Genomic DNA, 25,231 nt, shown 5'->3' with positions numbered 1-25,231 from the left:
TGGAACCAAAATATAAGTAACTCTCTCATTTAAAATTACAGATATTGGTAATGGGGTTTTCCTGTTTCTTTTGATATTACATTTTTGATGTTAAAAAAACACAATTTGACATTCTTTACGACCAAAGCCCAAAGTGTGGTCAATGCATGCATTGGCTGTCTAGGTTGGGCAACGTCAGAAGATATTTACAACATAGTATACAAAACACCCACATCTGTTCATGATCTAATTCAGACATTGACTGCTTGTACCTGTCCAGTTTACAAACTGGCTGGCCAATGTCCAAAATCTTGATCATGGGCTGGACAATGGGAGATGATATTATAGGCAAATTCACCAACTGACCAGCCATAGTGCACATTGGCAGACTTCAGGCTTGGGCCATAACACCCACAAACATCGATCTATATATATATGGTCATTTAGTTTTGACTACAAAAAATGCACATTTACCGTTCAATTTAGACTAACACTCCCCTCCCCGCTACAATATGGATGTCCACAAAAATGTATAGCTCTCAAAATTTACTTCCAATATAATAATTCAATAATATGCAAGAGTACAATGTGCTAATAATTTTGTCTTATATAGTAATTTATTCTTCTAAGAAATATCTTTTGTTAAAAAATTGTCAGCTCTTTTAATTTTAATAATGGTGAATTTAGAACGTTTTGGAATAATCTTTCTGATATGCTACTACTATGCTATGGATATTCTTCATACCTAGACCAAAATCTGAGAGTTTGAAACATTGATTAATTACAGAAGTAAAAAGTTTTAAATTTTTTACTGTGGGTAGACACAGCACACAAATAAGCTGTAAAGCCACATTCAGTGGCGTAGCGACCCTTCCAGGGGACAAACTTTCAAGTTTTTCTCTATATATTTTACTATTTTTTGCCTTGGTGTCACCCCCCTTAAATGGTGTCACCCGATGCGGTCCGCACCCCCAGCCCCCCCCCCCCTCGCTACACCTCTGGGGCCACATTGAGTTCATGACCCATATTTTGGTTTTCTTCATTCAATGCTTACTACAGTTGTACAAACTATAAAAAATTATATTCCAGGATTTAATAATAATTTAATTACACGCAGAGCAGTTTTTTTAAAACTTAACCTGCCATTAAAATATAGGGCATATACAGTTAGCATAAAAAACATTGCATTACTTTAATGGGTAAGGATTTTTATGTTAAATTTAATGATGTCCACATGAATCAGAACTGTAGACACCTCCCCCCTCCCCTCAACAGTCCATAAAAGTCTATGAAACATAATGCATGCTCAGGGCTACAGGATATGAGTTTAACAAATGTCAAAGTGGTAAGGCCCCATCTGCTCTCTAAGATTTTAAAATTAATTGGTTAATTATTAGGCTAATGATAGGGTAAAGCAGGGCCGTGTGGCTGACACAGTCAGCACCCCACACCTACAAAAACCCCAATATATAAATAAATAATAAATAGGCCTGAATAAGTAATAAATAAATTAGGCGGTGATGTTAATTAATATCTTTATTATCAAGTATCAATTTTCAATGGCGTCATTATTATTGTGTAGCCTATTCTTTTCAGCACTGGCTTTTTAATTTTATGTTTAATCTAGAATCAATGACTACATTTTATTGTGTGTAGTTTACTGGCCTTAGAACTGTACAAATTTCAACATCTTATTCTTAAGTCTAGTTTTAATAGTTTTATGATAGGACTAGGGTTGGGGATAGCATGTTATTTGTGTGTGTATTTTAGTTAACTTCAAGCAACCAAACACCCCAATGTTAAGAAGATTTTTTATGGGACGTATAAATAATACCCTCCCCCCAGTAGCCTAACAATCCCTTTTCAGTAAAATTATATTATTCATATGGTGCCATCATATGACACTTGTATAGGCCCTACCGAACATAATTATATTAATTACTTAACTTTGCCGATTTTGGTGACAAATTCATTAGAGTTCAGTGAAACTTTAAGGAACCCTAGTAGTAGCATTATGTGATCAGTGTTTCTTCCAGACTTTTTTCTCCGGGGGGGGGGGGGGGGGGGGGGGGGGACTTAAAATTTTCAGGGGGGGGGGGGCGACAAACTTTCTTCGGGGGGGGACGGACACTGTTAAAAGTATATATTTTCTATAGGCCCTATAAATTATATAAATTTCATTTCTTTCGGGGGGGGGGGGGGGGGGGCGGTAAAAATTTTTCGGGGGGGGGGGGGGGGGATTAACTCTGTATGTGATTACTGCCAAATATTTTCCATTAAGTTAGCCGTCAGGCTATCTATCTACCAACCACTTACTAAACTAGGTCTAGACTTCTAGATTCTAGATCTAGATCTAGATCTCCTCTAGATCTAGTAAACTTTGACAACGAAGTGACTGAACCAACCAACATGTCATTTCCGCATTTTTCCGAAACTAAAAATCAACTTAAACATTTCCAGGTAGGCTGACCAAGTTTGTATACCTGTGTGGACAAAACAAAGCAGAACCAGTAGGAGAACACCTCGGATCATCTGAATGTCCATTGTCATGTTTATTTACGCGTTGTTTGTGTGTACAAAGTGTGTTATGCCCTCATCAGACTGTACGAAGTAAAACTCAATCCGGAAGTTACCTGCGACCTACTAAAACGAAATTTGTTACCTGCGATCAATGCGCCACCTTTAGAAGCGGGATAACCCAAATAATGATTTTTACAAAAATTGTCAAAAATGGTTTCCCCTTATTTCCCCTATTTTGCAAGGTGCCAATATAAAATAGTGACTAGTGACGCTTTATTATATTCAAATAAACTCATCTTATTTTACTATTTTAAGTTTTTTATTATACAAGTTTTTATACGTTATTATCTACATTTTAATAGGTTATTTTAATTTTATTTTGTACGTCTTTCTAAAAGGTAGATGAACTTATTTTAAACATTTTTTGAAGGCACCAAAAACACGCACTGGTGCGCACCTAGCTTTTGAACGCCGTACATAACGATGTAAATTTGGCTCGAACAATGGCTTATAGGACGGATTACAATAACAGAGACCAACTTCATCTTACACTAGTATGTAGTTAGTAGAATGTCTTCGTTTTCTTGTTAGAGCATAGGTCTACGTTGGTAGAATTTAGTTTTTGCGTTCTTTTTAGTTAGGCTCCAATACATTTCGATACCTTTTCTAATTACTTCCTCTATTTTTGATGTGAAGTCCCGATATTATTGTCGACATGGATGAAAAGACGTGGTTTTGTCTTCAGAATGGTCGTAAAACATTGTTTTTAAATCTAAAAAGCTAAACAAATCCCGTAATTTATTTTTTTAAGAATCAATGTTACAACATTTCACAAATTGCAGAGTAGGCCTACTTTGAAGTTGAAAGTATTTTTTTTGCCTTTAAAAGTTTAGTTTAAGGATACATTACATTTATTTGTAATCATAATACTCTCATCCATCATCCTGCAATTTCACTTTAGGAAAAACTTTGAATTGCTAGATCTATATCTACAATAAGGTCGTGATTTCATTTATACACCCCCCCCCCCTCTTAAAAAAATACAATTTAAATCTGTTCCGATAAATATTTGTAATAAATCTATGCCGTCAAACCAAAACTTGACTTAGTTACGCCATGTTTGTTTACATTTTTCATGTGAAAATGAGAGAAAAAAAACAAATTAAATTTTTACATTTTTTACTTGCTTAAAATATTAAACCGTAACATCCTATAAATATGTTAAGAGAAGCCATACAAAACACACAATGAGGTTTCTATAACCACATCTGTTTTCTTAACACCGCATATTATTTTTAGAATATTTAAAGGATTTCCTGGAAATTCCCCAGTGGACCCCATTAAAAAGTTACATAAATAAGTTCCGTAGCCACTTGAACACTCCTTGAAAAATAAAAATGTTTTCAATTTGAAACAGAATTATTGGACATAATGACGGCACAATTACAGCGGCTATTCTAAAAATAAACCAAAATGGGCCATCGTTTGCCAGCTTCGGGGATTCCCACAGCATCGTCGGAGCACTACAGATTTTACCAAGTCATCCCCGTGGAGAACCGCATAAGACCCAGAGTTGTGGAGAACAGCACCGCGTGCACGCTGCGACCCAAGTTCGTCGCTCACGCCTGCCCGGGGTGCTGCTCACGACTGACTAGGCACGACAGCCCGCGTGTGGACCCGGTCAGGAAACAGGAACACAGGCCCAGCGTGTGCTGCTATCCGGTGGCGCGTGCGGGCCCGACTCGACGCTGTAGAGATCCGCAGCAGGCACCATCGCAACGGAACATGCATACGGCATCCAGTCAGTCATGTCACCACCCTAGGAAGTCCAGTCAACTCGATGTCAGGGGCGATCATCCACATACCCCCAGACAAAACAAGTAAGTTATTTTGTCAGGGGGGGGGGGGGGATCATCCACATACCCCCAGACAAAACAAGTCATTTCTTCAGGGGCGATCATCCACATACCCCCAGACAAAACAAGTAAGTCATTTTGTCAGGGGCGACCATCCACATACCCCCAGACAAAACAAGTAAGTCATTTTGTCAGGGGCGATCATCCACATACCCCCAGACAAAACAAGTAAGTCATTTTGTCAGGGGGGGGGGATCATCCTAGATCAAACAAGTAAGTCATTTCTTCAGGGGCGATCATCCACAAACCCCTAGACAAAACAAGTAAGTCATTTTGTCAGGGGTGATCATCCACCACACCACTCTATACAAAAACAAGTCATTTTGTCAGGGGCACTCATTCACACTACTCCATACAAAAACAAGAAACTTATACTTGAAACCCCTCATATATTAAGGCAATCAACATAAATAAATCGGGGCATGAAATATGTAAAACTAGTTCTGCCTCTTGTTTATGTAACATCATATTAAATACCATTATTAATTTTATTATAATATTGTTAAGTTACTTATTCAACCTCCACTGTTAGTGATTATAGCAGAAAAACCTTTCCACGTTATTGTTTTCGTATTTTTAGGAGAAAGTTTAGTTTAAAAACAATTCAATTCAGTGCAGCATAGTTTCCAGAGTGGAACCATTTACTCTTAGAAGTTGTTTTTTTTTTAGACTGATTTTACCTTGAAGCTTAAAAACCTTTGAGTAAACTTTATAGGTCTGCGTGTGTGTGTGTCTGTGTGTGTGTGCTTGAGAGCCTGGGTGTGTTTGATAAGCTAAAGAATCCGTCCTTGAACCCTGCTCATCCTTGTGACCAACTCTCTCCCAGAACACAACTGGCCTCGTTCTACCTCTGGCAGACGCCGGGGACGTGTGAGCTGCACGTGCCACGTCGTCTGCTGGACGCGTCCAACCGTATGAGGTACGTGAGACCTGCTGAGTGCCAGACCGGCGGCAGCTTGACGAACCTCAAACAAGACTCTCTGACGTGCCAGGGATACAAGAAATACATCCAGAAGGTAAGGAATTACTTTAGTACCTTCAAGAAGGTAAGGAATTACTTTAGTACCTTCAGAAGGTAAGGAATCTACTCCAGTATCTTCAGAAGGTAAGGAATCTACTCCAGTACCTTCAGAAGGTAAGGAATTACTTTAGTACCTTCAGAAGGTAAGGAATCTACTCCAGTACCTTCAGAAGGTAAGGAATTACTTTAGTACCTTCAGAGGGTAAGGAATCTACTCCAGTACCTTCAGAAGGTAAGGAATCTACTCCAGTACCTTCAGAAGGTAAGGAATCTACTCCAATACTTCCAGAAGGTAAGGAATCTACTCCAGTACCTTCAGAAGGTAAGGAATCTACTCCAGTACCTTCAGAAGGTAAGGAATCTACTCCAGTACCTTCAGAAGGTAAGGAATCTACTCCAGTACCTTCAGAAGGTAAGGAATTACTTTAGTACCTTCAGAGGGTAAGGAATCTACTCCAGTACCTTCAGAAGGTAAGGAATCTACTCCAGTACCTTCAAGAAGGTAAGGAATTACTTTAGTACCTTCAGAAGGTAAGGAATCTACTCCAGTACCTTCAGAAGGTAAGGAATCTACTCCAGTACCTTCAGAAGGTAAGGAACTACTCCAGTACCTTCAAGAAGGTAAGGAATTACTTTAGTACCTTCAGAAGGTAAGGAACTACTCCAGTACCTTCAAGAAGGTAAGGAATTACTTTAGTACCTTCAGAAGGTAAGGAATCTACTCCAGTACCTTCAGAAGGTAAGGAATCTATTCCAGTACCTCCAGAAGGTAAGGAATCTACTCCAGTACCTCCAGAAGGTAAGGAATCTATTCCAGTACCTTTAGAAGGTAAGGAATCTACTCCAGTACCTCCAGAAGGTAAGGAATCTATTCCAGTACCTTTAGAAGGTAAGGAATCTACTCCAGTACCTCCAGAAGGTAAGGAATCTACTCTAGTACCTTCTGAAGGTAAGGAATCTACTTCAGTACCAGGAGGTCGGCGTGGTCGAGTCGGTAAAGCTGATGATTGCTAAACCGAAAAATCTCGAGTTCGAACCTTGGAACAGATGAGGCTCGTTATCTGGGGACAGCCACTCTTCTAGGAGACACAACTCTTAAATCAAACAACTGCTGCCTTGTAGTTTGTTCATATAAGGACAAAGGCTATGGAAGTAAATCCAAAAAGAAAAGCAGGCCGAAATCGGAGTCAATGGCCTCAATGGCGCATAATCAGTTGACACGTATACTTAATTGTGTTGGAGGGGATCTCTTTCAACACTAAAATTAAGGACGAAGAAGAAAGACTCCAGTACCTTCAGAAGGTAAGCATCCCATTCACGTACCTTTAGAAGGTTAGGAATCCATTCCTCTACCTTTAGAAGATAAGGAACCCATTCCAATGCCCCAAGAAGGTAGGGAACCCATTCCTTTACATCTAGAAGGTAAGGAAACCATTCCAATACCTCAAGAAGGTAGGGAACCCATTCCTTTACATCTAGAAGGTAAGGAAACCATTCCAATACCTTCAGAAGAAGGGAAACCGAGCATGCTATACATGGGAAGATGGCCACTCGGCTTCACACTTCCACAAGGTCACTTCCATCAAACCCATGTAATGGTGGTGACTCATTCCTATAATAGACCTTACTCTCTCTCCCGACATGGGTAGATAGACTCACTCTTAACACTAAGAAATAATGAACTCAGTAAACCAAAAAACCATCGACAGTTTCATCATTTATCTTCTCTTTCCCCCACTACCAGATCAACATTGACGATTGTTACATACCTGTGGTTAGAATGAAAGAAACGTCGTGTGCCGTTACACCGTTTTTTGGCAAGAAAAAAAGGTAAGTGCTAAATGTTTATTCATGTTTAAACTGTGAGTTTAGTAAACAAAACTTCGTTTCTTTTTCTCAAGCAAAAAAACATAAAGCTTGGTAAAGTAAAACTCACTGATTATTTCGCTAAGGCGTAATCCATAAATTACGTCACGTTTTTTAAAAACAATTCTTACCCTCCCCCCTCCTCTGTCACACATCATCACAAAAAGTCAGACCCACCAACTCTAATGACTTCACAACTGAGCCTACAACCACCACCCCCTCCCCAATTTCAGTTGAATGTTTCTTAAAACTTTATTTTTTTCTAAAATCTTGACTGAGCTCAGGCAACGTAGAGTATTTTTTTTATCCATTTCAATCACAATTTATTATAACAGTTTTCTAAAGTTGCGAAATAACGGCTAAAAATTCGTTTTCTAACATGACAATTTAATAATGCAAAACTGTAACGTTACACTCACTGAATCCCCTCATCAGACACCGTCAAAAAAATACGGAGATCCTCATGCCTACAAGTGTGACGTCATTTAACGACCCTTAAATTTCCACTCGATATTTAACTTAACATACTGAGTGATTAAAGTGTACAATAAGTCATCATTCTGATACCAATATTCAGGATTCATGTTAATTCAAAAAATAATTATTATGGGTCATGTTAAAAAAATAAGAGCTCAAAGACTTAAATGTAAGGCTTCAAAAATAACTGTGGTGTTCTATTTTTAAGTGTGTTGAGCACTTTCCTATCAAAACTTACCATCACCACAAACAAATCACAGTACCACAAGCTAAACGAATGTTGACAAAAAAAAACCATCATAGAACCACAAGCAAAACGAATGTTGATGTATCTCTCTATTCCCATCCAGCTGTTTTAAGTTCTGTGGATTACTTCCATCGGGCCCCTGCAAATCATGGAAATGACAGCACTGGCAAATTTCATTCCAACTTTTGATTGTGTTTACCCAGTTTTACTATTTTAAAAAATAACATCCATTAATAAAAATCATCCATCAAATTTATAACTGTATTTGTCTGTTGACTCTTTTTGTGTCTAAAACTTTATAGACTTGTAAGTTTGGAATTTCTTCAGCGTGTGTGTAGGCTACATTGTTTTAACCTTTTTTTCCTTTACTCTTTGGTATTTTTTGTTTTGTTTGTGTAATAATATTACATAATTCAATGTTAAAATATTGAAATGTGTATGTTATAATGGCAAAAAGACAAAGTACACACATAAGCTACAGACAGACATGCTGACAAATTAAATAAAAAAAATAAATCAATTGTTTTGTAGAATACCAGAAGATTTTGCTTATGATTACATTGACTGTTTACAAATCTGAAACAAATATGACCAAAACTGTTGAAAGTTATAAAATATATGAAATATAAAATGGACAGTGCATTTACAAATAATTTATTTTAAAAATTACATCACTGTATTAATATATTTAAAAGTTGTACATCGAAAAAAACATTCAAAAATAAGATAGAAATATAAATGCTACTTTTCTATAGTATTGTCCTAAATTACGGAACACACTGAAATCTGCATAGTAATTCTTTAAAATACTAAAGTAGTGATTAAACACTACGTCGACTCTAACTTACTAACATATTGACATAGAAGAGCATGCTTTAATGAGTTGTTCAAATGTAAGATGAGTCATTTCTTGATTCTCTAGAAAAATAATAATTAAAGAAGTTAAGCGGTCTGAAACCAGAACATCTTAGTGAATGGTAAAATCCAGTCCAAGTCATCTGGCTGCTTTTATAAAATTGACAGATTTTTATCAAACCATGTACAATAAAATTCCAGTGAATACTATCAAAACATGTTTAAGATGAAAACGAAAGCACTTGTAAAAAAACGAATGAAAAAAAGAATGACAGAAAGGTCAGACGAGAGCCAGCTCCTGCCTGAAGAAAGAATAGTTCAACCCAGAATTGTGTGCGCATGGTAATATCATTAAAGTAGGGCTTTAATCATTATAAGAATAATAGGGCAAATCACGTGGTGCTTGGTAAAAATGGAAAAAAAAATATGTGCGGATTTGGACAACCATCTACAAGTCAGAAACAAGTTCTTATCGCGTTGTCACGTGCTTTCATGTTAACCAATTGAACAGCTGGTATTTTGACTTTTTTTTGTAATTAAAAATTTGGCTTTTCGATGTGGCATTTCAGCTTTTTATATTTACCAAGGTGGCATGTCGAATTTTATACATCAAAGTTGACATTTCAACTTTTTATGATTAAAAATGTTACAAATTCCATGAATTTCCCAAGTTTTGAAACTGAATAAACATTTTGCAATATTCGTTTTTTGCTTGTGTTCAGAGTTTCTTCCAGGCATCTCTTCGCCCCCGAAAAAATTTTACCGCCCCCCCCCCCCCCCCCGAACGAAATGAAATTTATATAATTTATATAGAAAATATATACTTTTAACAGTGTCCGCCCCCCCCCCCCGAAGAAAGTCTACCGCCCCCCCCCCCCCCCCGAAAATTTCAAGTGCCCCCCCCCCCCCCCCCCCCGGAGAAAAAAGTCTGGAAGAAACACTGCTTGTGTTCCACATCTATCATCACAAAATTAATTTGCCAAACCCCAGAATCAACAAAATTTTAATTCAAGAGAAAGTATTATAGATATTTTTGGCAAAATATCGCTAAAATGGTCGCAAATTTCCGAATCAAGAAATGTGATAAGAACTGGCTGACCGATGCTAGCAATACTGAAAGATCTACACCAAAGGCCAACTATCTACGTTTGGCTTCTCCTAGATGGGCAACCAACTAGTACATCTTTCTCTATTGGAAACCCTCTCGTTGGGAAAAATAAACGTCTAATTCATGTAATCAGCAGATATTTAAAATCAATGTAACTAAACCGACAACTCACATGGTTAAGAAAAAAAAGTTCCACCGATTTAGTGCAATATTCAAACATTATAAAAAAAAAAACAGGTGAGGGCTTTTACCAGGTACTCAAGTGTCTTAAAAAACAAACAGCTTTTCTTTTTACAATTCACACGACACACTTAATTTTGCACCATCCTCTACACTTAGACAACACACTCAATTTTGTACCATCCTTCACATCCAAACAGCACATTAAATCTTTGTTTACACCTCTTATGTACATTGCCAGATTTACATTTTTTTAAAAATCTTTCAACTATATTTCTTATAAAATTTTAGATATAAATATCACACCTATTTAAAATCTCATTTAAAATACATGTGGTTTAAATTACTTCTAATAAAACGGAGCGAAAAATATTAACTACAAGATTAGCCTCAGAGAAACGTAATACTGCGAAAATGTTAGGTGCAGAATTTTGTTTATATTTTTAATACTTTACACCCCAACCGCACATAGTGTTAGGTCACTCTCAGATGTTGTGTCACCATCTGGTTCTAGATCGCCCTCAGATGTTGTGTCCCCCTCACTTGCTGGATAACTCTGGTGAGGCACTCTTTGAGTGTAAATTCCCCCCCCCCCCCCAGGTATAGGTAATTTTAAAAAAAAAATCCTTTACTGCTTGCATGCAGTCAGTGTAAAGCATGGAAGTAAATGAACATCTAAACGTGTTTTAAGCTTGATGCGTGTCCACAATATGGGTGAACATCACTGGTAGACGCTGTGGTTATATAAAACTCATGTACCCCATAATCATTTCCTCACAAGTCTAATACACAGTCATAAGTAGGCGCAAAGTACTACATTCAAAATTAGATCTAAGCCCACGCAATCATACATTCACAATCCTTTTCAGTTACTTAATCCGGTATTCACAATTCCACTTGATCCCACAGTCATGAATTCACAAATCCCATAAAAACACACAATCCTATATTCACAATCCCACGTTATCCCGCAATCGAGAATTCACAATCCCACGTTGTTCCTCAATCCTTTATTCCCAATCCAATTTTGTCCCACAATCAAGAATTCACAATCCTGTATTCCCAATTCAATGTGGTACCCAATCATGAACTCACAATCTCACACAGCCCCACAATCCTGTATTCCCAATCCAATGTTGTCCCACAATCAAGAATCCACACTCTCACGAAGCCCCACAATCCTGTATTCACAAGCTCGTTGTCTTCATTGTCTCAGATTTAATGTACTCCTCGTAGGAGGGCGGCGGACTGGGGTCCTCGGTGGGGGGGTCGGGCTCGGGTTCAGAGTCTGTGTTGGGGCTGATCACAATGCGGATGGGCGTGTCTCGTGACTCGATGACGTCATCGTCCTCGTCATCGTACTCCTCCTCTACGTCGTTGGCCGGGTTGGTGTAGGCGTGCACGAAGGTGTCGCCGTAGAGGTACTGGTTGCTAGTGACAACCTCGTAGGCCGGAGGGTCGTCGCTGTACAGACGTGTTCTATGTGGGAAACACAAGGGGAAGTAAGTGATAGAATGTTAGGGTTGGGGAAACACAAGGGGGAGTAAGTGATCAAATGTTCGGGTTGGGGAAACACAAGGGGAAGTAAGTGATTAAATGTTCGAGTTGGGGAAACACAAGGGGAAGTAAGTGATCAAATGTTCGGGTTGGTGAAACACAAGGGGAAGTAAGTGATTAAATGTTCGAGTTGGGGAAACACAAGGGGAAGTAAGAGATCGAATGTTCGAGTTGGTGAAACACAAGGGGAAGTAAGTGATTAAATGTTCGAGTTGGGGAAACACAAGGGAAAGTAAGTGATCAAATGTTCGGGTTGGGGAAACACAAGGGGAAGTAAGTGATCAAATGTTCTATGTGGGAAACACAAGGGGAAGTAAGGGATTAGTGGTTTACATATGTATATATATATATATATATATATATATATATATATATATATATATATATATATATATATATAAAATATTGTATATATTACATTTAGTGAAAATGGTAGTCTATCTGACAACAATGAAAGTATTACCTGGAGGACACATGATACAGGTCGGAGACTTCCATATCACAAAGGCTGAAGGTGGAATTGTTTTGTAACTGGTGGAATACGAAAAGTTGAACATAAATTTATACTCGTTTATATTAGCTCCTGTACATGCAATCATAACAGGAAGGAACAGATTTAATTCTTAATGGGAAGACGAATTTTTCTTCCGTGTGATAAAAATAGATTGCATGTTTGAATGTGTCATGCGTATGAATGATTAGATTTGAACACTTAACAGTGGAGTGTTACATATGATGGTTACATATAATGGTTACAACTAAACTACTCATTTGAAAGTTCAGTTGGGAAATATAATTGACTCAGTTCAGGCCTGTCATAATAGAATGTAGTTAGATACATTGTATTGGGGAGGGGGGTGGGGGTCTGACAGAGAAAATGTATTTTATGGGGGTCTTAAGTCTTAAGACGAAACATTTCTAATGGGGGGGGGTCTTAAGTTCGTCCTAGAAATGTGTATTAGGAGGGGGTCTTAAATCTTACAAAGAAACATTTCTTAGGGGGGGGGGGGGGGGTTCTTAAGTTTGACAAGGTGTCTTTGAGAGACAAAAACAGCAACAGATGCGACTCACGGCAAAAATTGGTCTACTGTAGATCTCCCGGATGTAGCGACGTAGCAAGGACCGTCGCCGGGCCGACATGGTCTGGCGTCTGGGCCACAGCCGGCTAAGGGCGCCCCTCGCCATCACAAGAACACCAGCAGCGATCAGCACTGGGCCAGCGTACCTGTCGCCAACAAACACAACTCAGGTTCAATCCTACAATCATTCACATCCTACAATCATTCACATTTTGACTGTATTCTTTAAAATACTTACACATTACTTTTTTTTTCAGTCACATTTTTTAATACTAAAATTTATTATGACATTTTTGTCTTAGAAGTGATGGACACTGGTCACAGCCCACAGAATAGTTGTGGCCCCACCCCTCACGATTAAAGGCTGTCCAGTGGCGTAGCGAGGTCGGGTGTCACCCGGTGCGGCACTTAATGGTGTGTGTCCCCCAGAGGCGTAGCGACCCTTCCCGGCGTCCGGGGACAGACTTTCGATTTTCACCCCCCCCCCCCCTCAAACTTTCGATTTGCAACCCCCCCCCCCCCCCTTACACCCTTATCGAGATTTGTCAAATTTGCTCTTAAAAGACTATTTAACACTCGAATTAATCACTTAATTAAGTGGAAGTATCATTTTTCTCTATATATTTTGCTATTTTTTGCCTTGGTGTCACCCCCCCCCCCACTAAATGGTGTCACCCCCCCCCCCCTCGCTACGCCACTACGCTGTCATAGGAGCGACTATTTGTTTAGTTGTTTAATAGTCTCCCCTTGTTGGTAAACACTTGAAAATGTCATTTTGCTATAGGAAGAAAATTATTTGTTCGTGACGCTTTTCACATGTGGGATTTTTTTTTTGTGGGGGGGGGGGGGGGGGGGGGGGGGAGTAACATTCAAGTGAACCACTTGAATATTCCAAGCTGGTTAACGTTATATATATAATCTAATGTGTAGGATTTTAAATGTAAAATTCCAATGACGTCAAAACACAAAGTGGCTGGAGATGCGCATTCAGCTGGGGGTGGAGGTGGGCGGGTAATTCTCTGGGTTACCTCTCTTTATTTTCGCTGCTCGTGCCGTCCAAGTTCTGAAAGGTGAGTGACGTAATGATGACCCCGACGACCAGCAGCAGACAGCCGGAAATGATGTAACAGAGGGAGTTGCCGAGAAGATAGCTGCACGGATTGGAGGCTGCTGGGTAGCGGGTCGACTCAATCTCCGAGGGCCGGCGCCATCTTATGACTGTTTGCATCATAGGCGACACCTGGGATTGGGAAAATAAGTCATGTTGGCGACACCTGGGATTGGGAACATAAGTAATGTTGGCGACACCTGGGATTGGGAACATAAGTAATGTTGGCGACACCTGGGATTGGGAACATAAGTAATGTTGGCGACACCTGGGATTGGGAAAATAAGAAATGTTGGCGACACCTGGGATTGGGAAAATAAGAAATGTTGGCGACACCTGGGATTGGGGAAAATACGTAATGTTGGCGACAACTGAATTCGGTGTGATAAAAATTAGACGATTGTGTTACCGACAGAGGGAAACCGATGGATGAAATGTGCCTTTACCACATGCACGACTGCTAATTTGAATCCCGGGCTAGAGACAGAACGTCCCTGAGCCCACCCAGCTCTGGTGGGTACCTGACCCACGTTGGGAAAAGAAAGGCGGCTTGGCATAGTGCTGACCCACTATCTCTTCAGAGGTGAACAGAGGTGAATTCTAATTCATCTGTTCCATGGACCGCCAGATTAAAAAAAAACTTTTACTTACCACAAGAAAAAAAATGTTTTGTAATAATCCAAAGTGAAAATTGTTTAGCCTGTGGTGTAAGTTTAAACGTAGAGTTACCTGACTTTCAAGCATGATCTACTAATTCATTTATCTCTACCCACCCCTCCTCTCCCCCATTTGTCACATAATGAAGGATATAAGAAATATCAAAACATCAATGACTACATACATTAGGCAGGTGTTGTACATACGTGTTGATAAAGTTAGCGCAAGAATTAGAGAGTAGATGGGAACCATTGCAACATCCGCCAATGAATGAGTCAGAATTTGTTTGATATTTCATTGATGTGCTCATTAGCACAAGAAATCGTCTAGATGGGAACCATTACAACATCCGCCGATAAATGAGAATGTGTTAGATGTTTCATTGAGGTGCTCATTAGCACAAGAATCTCTTGTCGTCATGATGTCGTGACACGAGAATTTCGCCACAGATGTCACTGACAGTCACGGTGACATTACAGACACGTGTCTCTCTTCATAATAATAGCAGTATCTTCACCTCCCTCTTCGTTACCATCCCCCCCCCCCACAGTACCGCCCAAATAAGTGCAGGTTTAAATATTTCTGTTCTCTGATCACAAAGAAAATATAGCGAGGATTCGCCATGCACAGACGACCTCTCTTTATAATCGCGGCATTGTGACGTGACATTTCGTCAATTAGTTCACCCCAATAGATATGAAGTAGAAACCTCCGCCTATGAAGAGCGCTTCTAACATGCTTTGACCTTTCCATAACGATTTTTGAACCAGTCTTACAGTGCGAGCGTATAGGGCAACGCGTCCAGAGTATTTTCCCCGTTAAGGTTTTACTGAATTACTCGAGTTTTCAAAGAGACCAGATTGCAATTTAAAACAATTAACAGCCTTTCCCGTTAAGGTTTTACTAAATTACCCAAGTTTTCAAAGTGAGCGGATTGCAACTTAAACAATTAACAGCTTGTGTTCTCTTCACAAACGGTAGCTTATTGTACTGCATTGTGGTAATGTGCAAAACATACATTTCAGTATTTTTATGAAAGCTTACGAAAGAAGTATCGTTTATGATTTACAAATGATAATAGAAAAAAAGATGATTGACTATATTTTAACTTTTTAAGTTCGATACAATGAAATAGTCGTTTTAATTTAATTTAATATAATTTAATGCCCGAAAAATATAAATTGACCAACGGTACACAGGTGGCCAGATAAGCTATGTTGTGGATGCCATATTTATTGGGTTTTCTATTATTTAAATGTCTCAGGCTAACGAATCTTGAATGGAAATAGAGTGTAAAAGTTAAGACGGTTTGCTTTTTAGAGAACTGTATTTCAAACTGCTTTAGCAAGGCTGAGCTACACAACATTCATGGATAAATAGGACGCTACGGGAATGGGTTGGTTGATCTGTGGTCAACGGTGTCAAAGCTAGCTGGTTGTTGCCAGTTGACATCTGGTCGAGGCTTGGTCAGCAAGCTACAATCCCCCCCCCCCCCACACGCCATACCTGCTACAAACAAAGTTACCTGCGTAACTACACTTTAAAGGGTTTGAAAATAGAAGTTGCTTTAAGACGATACTAATGTTATCAGAACTTCTAGCTTCTCCAAATTCATGTCATTTTAATCAGCTTAAAATCATGACATAAAATATCAAAACTCCATCTCGCTTTGTTGGTCGTTATTAAATCATAACATAAAATATCCAGAGTCCTGCTCGCTTTGTTGGTCACCATCAAATCATGACATAAAATATCCTAACTCCAGCCATTAAATCATAACTTAAAATATCCAAACTCCAGCTCACTTTGTTGGCGCCATCAAATCATGGCATTTTCCCACAGGAGTTCAACAATCGAATTATATTTGCTCAGTTTGTAGGATAAAAATTGATGAACATAATCATAGCCAAGTGAATGTATAACGACGTCAAGAAATAAAATAGTTAAAAACTAGATAACCAGAGAATGGTTTATAATTGTATACCATCGACCTCTACCACAAAGACTGCCTCCGCCGCTTACTGTTGTTTGTGACATAATAATATTATAAATACCATCTAGCAGTGATGAGCATTTACGTCAACATAAATACAAATCTGCAGAAAATCCAATGTTTAATGCCAACAAAATAACAATGTTTAGTGCAAACAGAAAATCCAATGTTTATTCCCAACAGAAAATCCAATATGTAGTGCCAACAAAAAATCAAATGTTTAATGCCAACATAAAATCCAATGTTTAGTGCCAACAAAAAATCCAGTGTTTAGTGCCAACAAAAAATCCAATGTTTAGTGCCAACAAAAAATCCGATGTTTAGTGCCAACAAAATAACAATGTTTAATGCCAACATAAAATCCAATGTTTAGTGCCAACATAAAATGCAATATTTAGTGCCAACATAAAATTCAATGTTTAGTGCCAACAGAAAATCCAATGTTTGTTAGTGCCAACAAAAAATCCAATGTTTAGTGCCAACAAAAAATCCAATGTTTAGTGCCAACATAAAATACAATATTTAGTGCCAACATAAAATCCAATGTTTAGTGCCAATATAAAATCCAATGTTTAGTGCCAACAAAAAATCCAATGTTTAGTGCCAACATAAAATCCAATGTTTAGTGCCAACAAAATAACAATGTTTAGTGCCAACAGAAAATCTAATGTTTAGTGCCAACAAAAAATCCAATGTTTAGTGCCAACATAAAATCCAATGTTTAGTGCCAACAAAATAACAATGTTTAGTGCCAACAAGAAATCCAATGTTTAGTGCTAACAAAAAATCCAATGTTTAGTGCCAACAAAAAATCCAATGTTTAGTGCCAACAAAAAATCCAATGTTTAGTGCCAACATAAAATCCAATTTTTAGTGCCAACAAAATAACAATGTTTAGTGCCAACAAGAAATCCAATGTTTAGTGCTAACAAAAAATCCAATGTTTAGTGCCAACAAAAAATCCAATGTTTAGTGCCAACAAGAAATCCAATGTTTAGTGCTAACAAAAAATCCAATGTTTAGTGCCAACATAAAATCCAATATTTAGTGCCAACATAAAATCCAATGTTTAGTGCCAATATAAAAATCACGAACGATGACGAGCACGTATATTATTATTGTATAAAAACGTCATCGATTTATTTATTTCTCTCTTGAGCAGCATCAATTAAAACATGCATCGTTGGAAAGTTCCAGAATCTCTGGCTTGTCATGTACGAAAACAAACCGGAATAACTTTATAAAAACCGCACAAATTATTAGTAACACAGCGACGAGAAAGACTAAACAGCAGAAAGTAGATAATTACAGTAATTTGACAGAAAGACGATGTTTTCTTCCTATTAGAATTTGGTGGGAGAATAGAAAGAGTTACATGGATTTAGTACAGTAGGAATACTTTTTTTCGACGTCTTTCCATTTATTTGTTTGATATTGGGTACCGGATATAGTTTATAGGAAACTGCGGCGTTTAGACCAGGATGTTTGTTTGTCTTGAATCTGTTATTATGTATGGTAATCAATAAATAAAAAATAGAATGTTTATGGTAACAGGGAACATAACTTCACAATAGGTATAGTGACACGGAACATAACTTCACAATATGTATGGTAACAGGGAACATAGCTTTATTTATAGTAACAGGGAACAAAACTCACAATAACTATGGTAACAGGGAACATAACTTTATTTATAGTAACAGGGACCATAACTTCACAATATGTGTGGTAACAGGGAATATAACTTCACAATAAGTATGGTAAAAGGGAACATAACTTCACAATAAGTATGGTAACAGGGACCATAACTTCACAATAAGTATGGTGACTAGGACCATAACTTCACAATATGTGTGGTAACAGGGAACATAACTTCACAATAAGTATGGTAACAGTGAACATAACATCACAATAAGTACGGTAACAGGGAACATAACTTCACAATAAGTATGGTAACAGGGAACATAACTTTATTTATAGTAACAGGGAAAAAAACTCACAATAAATATGGTAACAGGGAACATAACTCACAATAAGTATGGTAACCGGGAACATAATTCACAATAAGTATGGTAACAGGGGACATAACTCACAATATGTACGGTAACAGAAACGTAAGCTCACAATATGTATGGTAACAAGGGACATAACTCACAATAAGTATGGTAACCGGGAACATAACTCACAATAAGTATGGTAACAGGGAACATAACTCAAAATAAGTATGGTAACCGGGAACATAACTCACAATAAGTATGGTAACAGGGAACATAACTCTCAATATGTATGGTAACAGAAACGTAAGCTCACAATATGTGTGGTAAGAAAAAAAAAAGCAACAATTGTTGGACCCAATGGATTGAGAACTCAGATGGCCGTAAGTTTTCTACAGTCTGATAGAAACAGGGAATTTTTTTACTCAAGGGGGTCATTCAGTTGATCGCATTCAGACGGGAGATGAAAACAAAAATAGAATAACTGGGGGAGTCAGATGATGCGACAAGCAGGGGGGGGGGGGGGATTGAAGAGGAGGTGAGGAGAGGGTAGTACAGGATGGGAGAATACGAAGATAGGTTGAGGGGAGAGTATAAAGATGGGTTGAGGCGAGAGTATAAAGATAGGTTGGATAGGTTGAGGGGAGAGTATGAAGATAGGTTGAGGGGAGAGCATAATGATGGGTTGATGGGAGAGTATAATAATGGGTTGAGGGTAGAGTATAAAGATAGGTTTAGGGGATAGTATAAAGATATAAAGATGGGTTGATGAGAGAGTATAAAGATGGGTTGAGGGGAGAGTATAAAGATGGGTTGAGGGGAGAGTATAAAGATAGGTTGAGGGGAGAGTATAAAGATGGGTTGAGGGATAATAAAGATAGGTTGAGGGGAGAGTATAATGATAGGTTAAGGGTGAGTATAAAGATAGGTTGCTGGGAGAGAATAAAGAAAGGTTGAGGGGAGAGTATAAAGAAAGGTTGAGGGGAGAGGATAAAGATATAAAGATGGGTTGAGGGGAGAATGTGAGGAGAAAAGAAGGGAGAATACGAGGATCTGACAAGAGACGGATCGACCCAGGCATCGTCTTGCGAGCTTCAACTAAACTAAATTATTTACATCATTAAAAAAAAAAATTCAACTCCGGTTGGTCTGAAGATCAAAACAGATTTTAAAAATTTAGAACAACGAAAAATTGTCTCCATTCTTCTGACTGAAGTGAGATAAAAAGAAACAGTTGCGCACATGCAGACGATGGGGAGGGGGGGGAATTCTGTCCTCTGGGCAGGACTTGAGATGTAAAAAAAAATAATCTCGACATCGATTTTTGTTGAAATATCCCCCCCCCCCCCTCCAACTCTCCCCCTCCCCCAAGCTCAGCAATAAGAGCCGACAGAATAGCGCTTCAATTATTTACTGGCCCTAAAAACCCATTAGTGTCTTAAAACAAAGAAATAATTGCATCATCCTTTCGAATTATTTGATATACGGCTGGTCTTTAGAATTGTGCTCTTCAACTTAAAAACACCCCCACGAGATTGTCTTACTTAGTAAATCATTAATTATTGATTGGATGCCGTAATTTAAATTAAGCTGAATAATAGCAGCGGCCGAACATCACTTCAACGGATGATTTTTAACTTTCATTTGCGAATCCAGGAAAATGTTAAATATTTTAAAATAGTTCCATTGAAGGCGCATTGTTTTTCTAAGCGCCATTTTCTAAGCAATAGCCGAAGATGTTGTCCTATAAACATGCTGTCTTTTGCTGTCTGTTGCTGTCTGTTGCTGTCTGTTGCTGTCTGTTGCTGTTTTACTCACTGTTGAGTTTCACAGTGGTGATACTTCCTGTTCTAGGTAAACATGTGGGATTGATTTCATGTCTAGGAGTCACTAAATGTACAGGAGTCACTAAATGTGTGGGAGTCACTAAATGTGTGGGAGTCACTAAATGTGTGGGAGTCACTAAATGTGTGGGAGTCACTAAATGTGTGGGAGTCATTAAATGGACAGAAGTCACTAAAAGTGTGGAAGTCACTAAATGTGTGGGAGTCACTAAATGTGTGGGAGTCACTAAATGTGTGGGAGTCATTAAATGGACAGAAGTCACTAAAAGTGTGGAAGTCACTAAATGTGTGGGAGTCACTAAATGTGTGGGAGTCATTAAATGGACAGAAGTCACTAAAAGTGTGGAAGTCACTAAATGTTAAGGAGTCACTAAATGTACAGGAGTCACTTAATGGACAGGAGTCACTAAATGTTAAGGAGTCACTAAATGGACAGGAGTCACTAAATGTACAGGAGTCACTAAATGTTAAGGAGTCACTAAATGTCGCATAATATTGAGGAGTCACTACATATCTATTTGTCGCTAAATGTCTCTGATTCATTATATGTCTTGGAGTCACTTAAGGTCCTAGAGTCGCTAAATGTCTATGAGTCGCTAAATGTCTATGAGTCGCTAAATGTCTAGCACTCACTATATATTACTAAAATTGTATATGAAATTGCGTACGTTTTTTTTGTTTGTTTTTTTTTCTCGATCTCCGTGTATCATCTTACATTATTTTACTTATTTTTGTCTTCATATTTTATTTTTTAAAAATTGGCACTCATATTTTATAGTTATTTTTCCCCCCTCATATTTCAAATTTTCGGTTTTGTTTTTGTTTTCATACTTCGCTTTCTGTTAGTTTATCTCTAACCTCATATTTCGTATTTCTTTTTTCTGAAATCATATTCCGTTATTTTTCTGCCCTTATATTCCGTTATTTTTCTGCCCTTATATTCCGTTATTTTTCTGCCCTTATATTCCGTTATTTTTCTGCCCTTATATTCCGTTATTTTTCTGCCCTTATATTCCGTTATTTTTCTGCCCTTATATTCCATTATTTTTCTGCCCTTATATTCCGTTATTTTTCTGCCCTTATATTCCGTTATTTTTCTGCCCTCATATTCCGTTATTTTTCTGCCCCCATATTCCTTTAATTTTCTGCCCTTATATTCCGTTATTTTTCTGCCCTTATATTCCGTTATTTTTCTGCCCTTATATCCCGTTATGTTTCTGTCCCCATATTCCTTTAATTTTCTGCCCTTATATTCCGTTATTTTTCTGCCCTTATATTCCATTATTTTTCTGCACACATATTTAGTAGTTTATTCTGGCTTCATATTTCATGTTTCTTTATTTCTGCCCTTATCCTTTGTTGTTGTTTTTTTTTACCCTCATATTTCGTAATTTTTCTGCCCTCATATTTTATACTTTTCCTGCCCTCTTATTTAACATTCTTTTCGTTTTTCTTCATGTCCTCCTGTTTAGCCCTCCTTTTATTTTTTCCTTGTATTTCGTCTGCCTTTATTTTTTATCAGTTTCTTTTCGATTTCCGTTTTTCTTTCACTTAGCCACACCCTCCGCCCCCCTCCCACTATGATTTGCACTGTTAGTCCAATCAATAAAGGTCACAACTATAAAAAGATTGAGCCGGTATAGATCAGTGACGGACAAGTCACGATGTTGCTAAACTGACGTTATATAGGCTATAGTATTAGTATCAACACATATCTAACAACTTTAATATAAATGTCACGATAGTCCCAACTACTTTAACACGACACACATGTAAAAAAAATTTCAATAACCAATGAAGAACTAAGTATGACTAGGCAAGTAATATAACGTCAACACTATGTAGTCATTTAGTCGATAAAAAAGTAGAACTCTCAGTTCTTCTGACGTCACTCAACCATGACACATTTTGATGATTCATCAAAAGGCCCATAACCGACTTAAATCTTATTCATCCTCTGTAATTAAATCTGCTACATTAATGACCAGCTTAAAAATTATGTTACAATTTCTTACTATACAAACGATAACATAATATTTATTAAGCCTAAGTTCTGATCACTGGTTTACTTTTGTATAATAAAAACTATAATTACTCATTCACTCCTAAGTAAAATGTTAAAGAGATTGTTATCCCCCTTTAGATTGTAATATTATTTGGTAAAGCAGGGGATGATGTACGTTCACAAAGGAAGGCTTTGGAAGATTTTGTATTTAAAGCTGTGGTGACCAGATATTGTTTTGTGCGTGATAACTAGAGGCGTGTGTGTGTGAGTGTGGGGGTGAGTAAGTGTGTGTGTCTGGTATTTGGTGAGTGATACTTCGCTCTAGTAGAAGGTCAAGATGTTGTGGGAGGGGAATACGAATGTTCTATGTGGAGAACAAATGTTCTATGTGGAGGTCAAATATTCTATGTGGAGGTCAAATGTTCTATGTGAAGGTCAAATGATCTTTGTGAAGGCCAAAATGTTCTATGTGGAGGTCAAATGATCTATGATGTCAAAATGTTCTAGTGGAAGGCTCTACGTGTTCTATGAGTATGTCAAAATGCTGTAGGTTAATGTCAAAATGTTCTATGAGAATGCCATAATGTTCTCAGTTAATGTCAAAATGTTCTATGAGAATGCCATAATGTTCTCAGTTAATGTCAAAATGTTCTATGAGAATGCCATCAAAAACCTCGACAATTAAAACGATGTTTTCAAACAGTCAGACCTGCGAACTATCGCCACGTCAGCCACTGTGAGCAGCCTAACACTCTGTCACACGTCATGGCCTATGGATTCCATCCCAAGTTTGACAGCTAAAATACCGGCACGGAAAAATCTGGCACACTGAGCTGCATTGTGGGATCGATCTTCCTGCTCGGGACGTGATATGTACATTTGGTGACCTAGTTCTTGTATCGCCGTGTGACATGGCTTAAATTAATTAATCGATACGATACCGATACTCTTTGCTGGCAAGTGATGAGATATATAAGTATCGTCGTGACATGTGTTAAATTAATTGATCGATACGATACCGATATTCTTTGCTGGCAAGTGATGAGATATATAAGTATCGTCGTAACATGTGTTAAATTAATTGATCAATACGATACCGATACTCTTTGCTGGCAAGTGATAAGATATATAAGTATCGTCGTGACATGTGTTAAATTAATTGATCGCTACGATACCATAGTAGTAGGTAAAGCAATCAGGTAAACCTTTCACGGGAACCATGATGTTTAATTAAGTAAGAACAAGAAGAGGATTATGGGAATCAATAGTTAATGAGCAGGTGGGCTATGGCGATCTTACCGTCGCTTGCATGCAACTCATTCCAAGGTGTACGGCCCATTAGATCTTGTTCCTCAAGCAAGACACGGGGGATGGGTGGTCAACACTCGGACATTTTGGTGAACATCAACACTCGACTAGCCTGAAAGTACATGGGTTGATTTAAGAAATTAGGTCAGTATAACACACACACACACACACACACACACATATATATATATATATATATATATATATATATATATATATATACACAAGTACATACTATATGAATATGCATATACATACAAACTATGCATACATACATGACACATACATATATATGTATATAAATAAATATATATATATATATATATATATATATATATATATATATATATATATATATATATACATATATATATATATATATATATATATACATATATATATATATATATATTAATTACTTCCTGCTTTTGTGGCTAAGGTAAATAAAGGCCATTGTTTTGACAATTACCCGAGTTTCATGTCATGAATCCCGCTACTTTCGTTATTAGTTTTGTTGAAAGCCAGACTTGAAACATGACCCAAATTAAATTCAAAGCCAAAACAAACCTACCTGTGATCTGCTCATTAAACTACATTAGCTATTATTGATTTCTTAATCAGTGCTCTTAGGCGAGCCGATTGGTTTTAGCACTTTGTATACATGTCAGAAATTTATTTTTAGAGCAGTGGAGGTCAAGGTTAAATAAACGTTTTGGTAAAGCTGCGTTCGTCATTGTATCATTGAACTTCTAAAACAACGTTATTTTATTTGGCAGTAAAACGCAGCCATCGCACTCCTTATTACGCTTTTCATCTCAGTGTAAAATACAATTTTATGAACGAAATCAAATCGCACAAAACGCAATCAAGCACGTTTTATGAAGCCAAACATTAAGCCCCCCACACCGAAGTAATTTTCGATTAACAGTAGCATATTGATCAGGTAAAAAGAGGATTGAAAGGGGAATGAATAATTGAACAATCTTCTGGCCTCCAGACGGTGTACGCACCATCCTGTGAATTAATGACAAATTTTAACAGCGTTCAAGAACGGTGCCAGTCGATGGGGCTAATTATCCCAGTTAAATTTAGACATGATGTAGATATTCCCTTGGTTATACATGGGCTTTCTTTCTTTATTTGATAAAAGCATGTAGGCCTACTGTTGAAATATTGTACTCAAATCACATTCGTGTTATGTTGTGTTATAAAAACCCAATACTTTGGTTTGTTACATAGCATACATAATGCATGCCCTAAAACGTAAAACACTAGATTATGTTCTAAGATTGGTTGTTAAATTGGTCAAGATTTTGAAATTATTGCACTGTTAAAGGAGATGGGATTATTTTAACGTTTAAACGAAATGCAGTAAGGCTACAAGTAGAAATTGATGATGGGAGTGTTTACAGAGAAAGCAAGTTGAATAACATTATAAATAAAATAAAAATATGTCTACATTTTATGTACTGGCACGTCAATTAGCGTCATACCTCGTACTAAGTGGCTGACTGACT

General features: G+C 37.7%; 2 protein-coding genes across 2 annotated transcripts; one reads left to right on the top strand and one right to left on the bottom strand.

Annotated features, from left to right (window-relative positions):
* The first annotated feature begins 2,977 nt into the window (after positions 1-2,977).
* Positions 2,978-8,270, top strand: LOC131950216 (uncharacterized). Its single transcript, XM_059312285.1, has 5 exons — positions 2,978-3,053; positions 3,917-4,379; positions 5,242-5,431; positions 7,181-7,266; positions 8,130-8,270. The coding sequence occupies exons 2-5, from the start codon at positions 3,973-3,975 to the stop codon at positions 8,182-8,184; spliced, it is 738 nt and encodes a 245-aa protein (XP_059168268.1). The 5' UTR covers positions 2,978-3,053; positions 3,917-3,972; the 3' UTR covers positions 8,185-8,270.
* A 2,500-nt stretch (positions 8,271-10,770) lies between these two features.
* LOC131950218 (uncharacterized) lies at positions 10,771-23,821 on the bottom strand. Its single transcript, XM_059312288.1, has 5 exons — positions 23,706-23,821; positions 13,834-14,045; positions 12,798-12,951; positions 12,190-12,257; positions 10,771-11,648 (listed from the first exon to the last, which is right to left on the bottom strand). The coding sequence occupies exons 1-5, from the start codon at positions 23,724-23,726 to the stop codon at positions 11,357-11,359; spliced, it is 747 nt and encodes a 248-aa protein (XP_059168271.1). The 5' UTR covers positions 23,727-23,821; the 3' UTR covers positions 10,771-11,356.
* Positions 23,822-25,231: the final 1,410 nt, after the last annotated feature.

Source organism: Physella acuta, unplaced genomic scaffold (genome assembly GCF_028476545.2).
Source record: "Physella acuta isolate Inbredline_101_S28 unplaced genomic scaffold, ASM2847654v3 ptg000745l, whole genome shotgun sequence".
NCBI classification, from domain to species: Eukaryota; Metazoa; Mollusca; class Gastropoda; family Physidae; genus Physella; species Physella acuta.
The sequence above is the reverse complement of the archived record's forward strand: the minus strand, read 5'-3'. Positions and strand labels throughout refer to the sequence as shown.

Bases quoted from the DNA above. Each gene is read 5' to 3' on its own strand.
- LOC131950216 (XM_059312285.1), top strand. From the start codon at position 3,973: ATGGGCCATCGTTTGCCAGCTTCGGGGATTCCCACAGCATCGTCGGAG. The intron at 5,432-7,180 runs GTAAGGAATTAC...CCCCACTACCAG, and splicing joins ACAAGAAATACATCCAGAAG to ATCAACATTGACGATTGTTA. The intron at 7,267-8,129 runs GTAAGTGCTAAA...ATTCCCATCCAG, and splicing joins TTTTTTGGCAAGAAAAAAAG to CTGTTTTAAGTTCTGTGGAT.
- LOC131950218 (XM_059312288.1), bottom strand. From the start codon at position 23,726: ATGAGTTGCATGCAAGCGACG. The intron at 14,046-23,705 runs GTAAGATCGCCA...TCCCAATCCCAG, and splicing joins TGAGTTGCATGCAAGCGACG to GTGTCGCCTATGATGCAAAC. The intron at 11,649-12,189 runs GTAATACTTTCA...TTTCCCACATAG, and splicing joins CTGTATCATGTGTCCTCCAG to AACACGTCTGTACAGCGACG.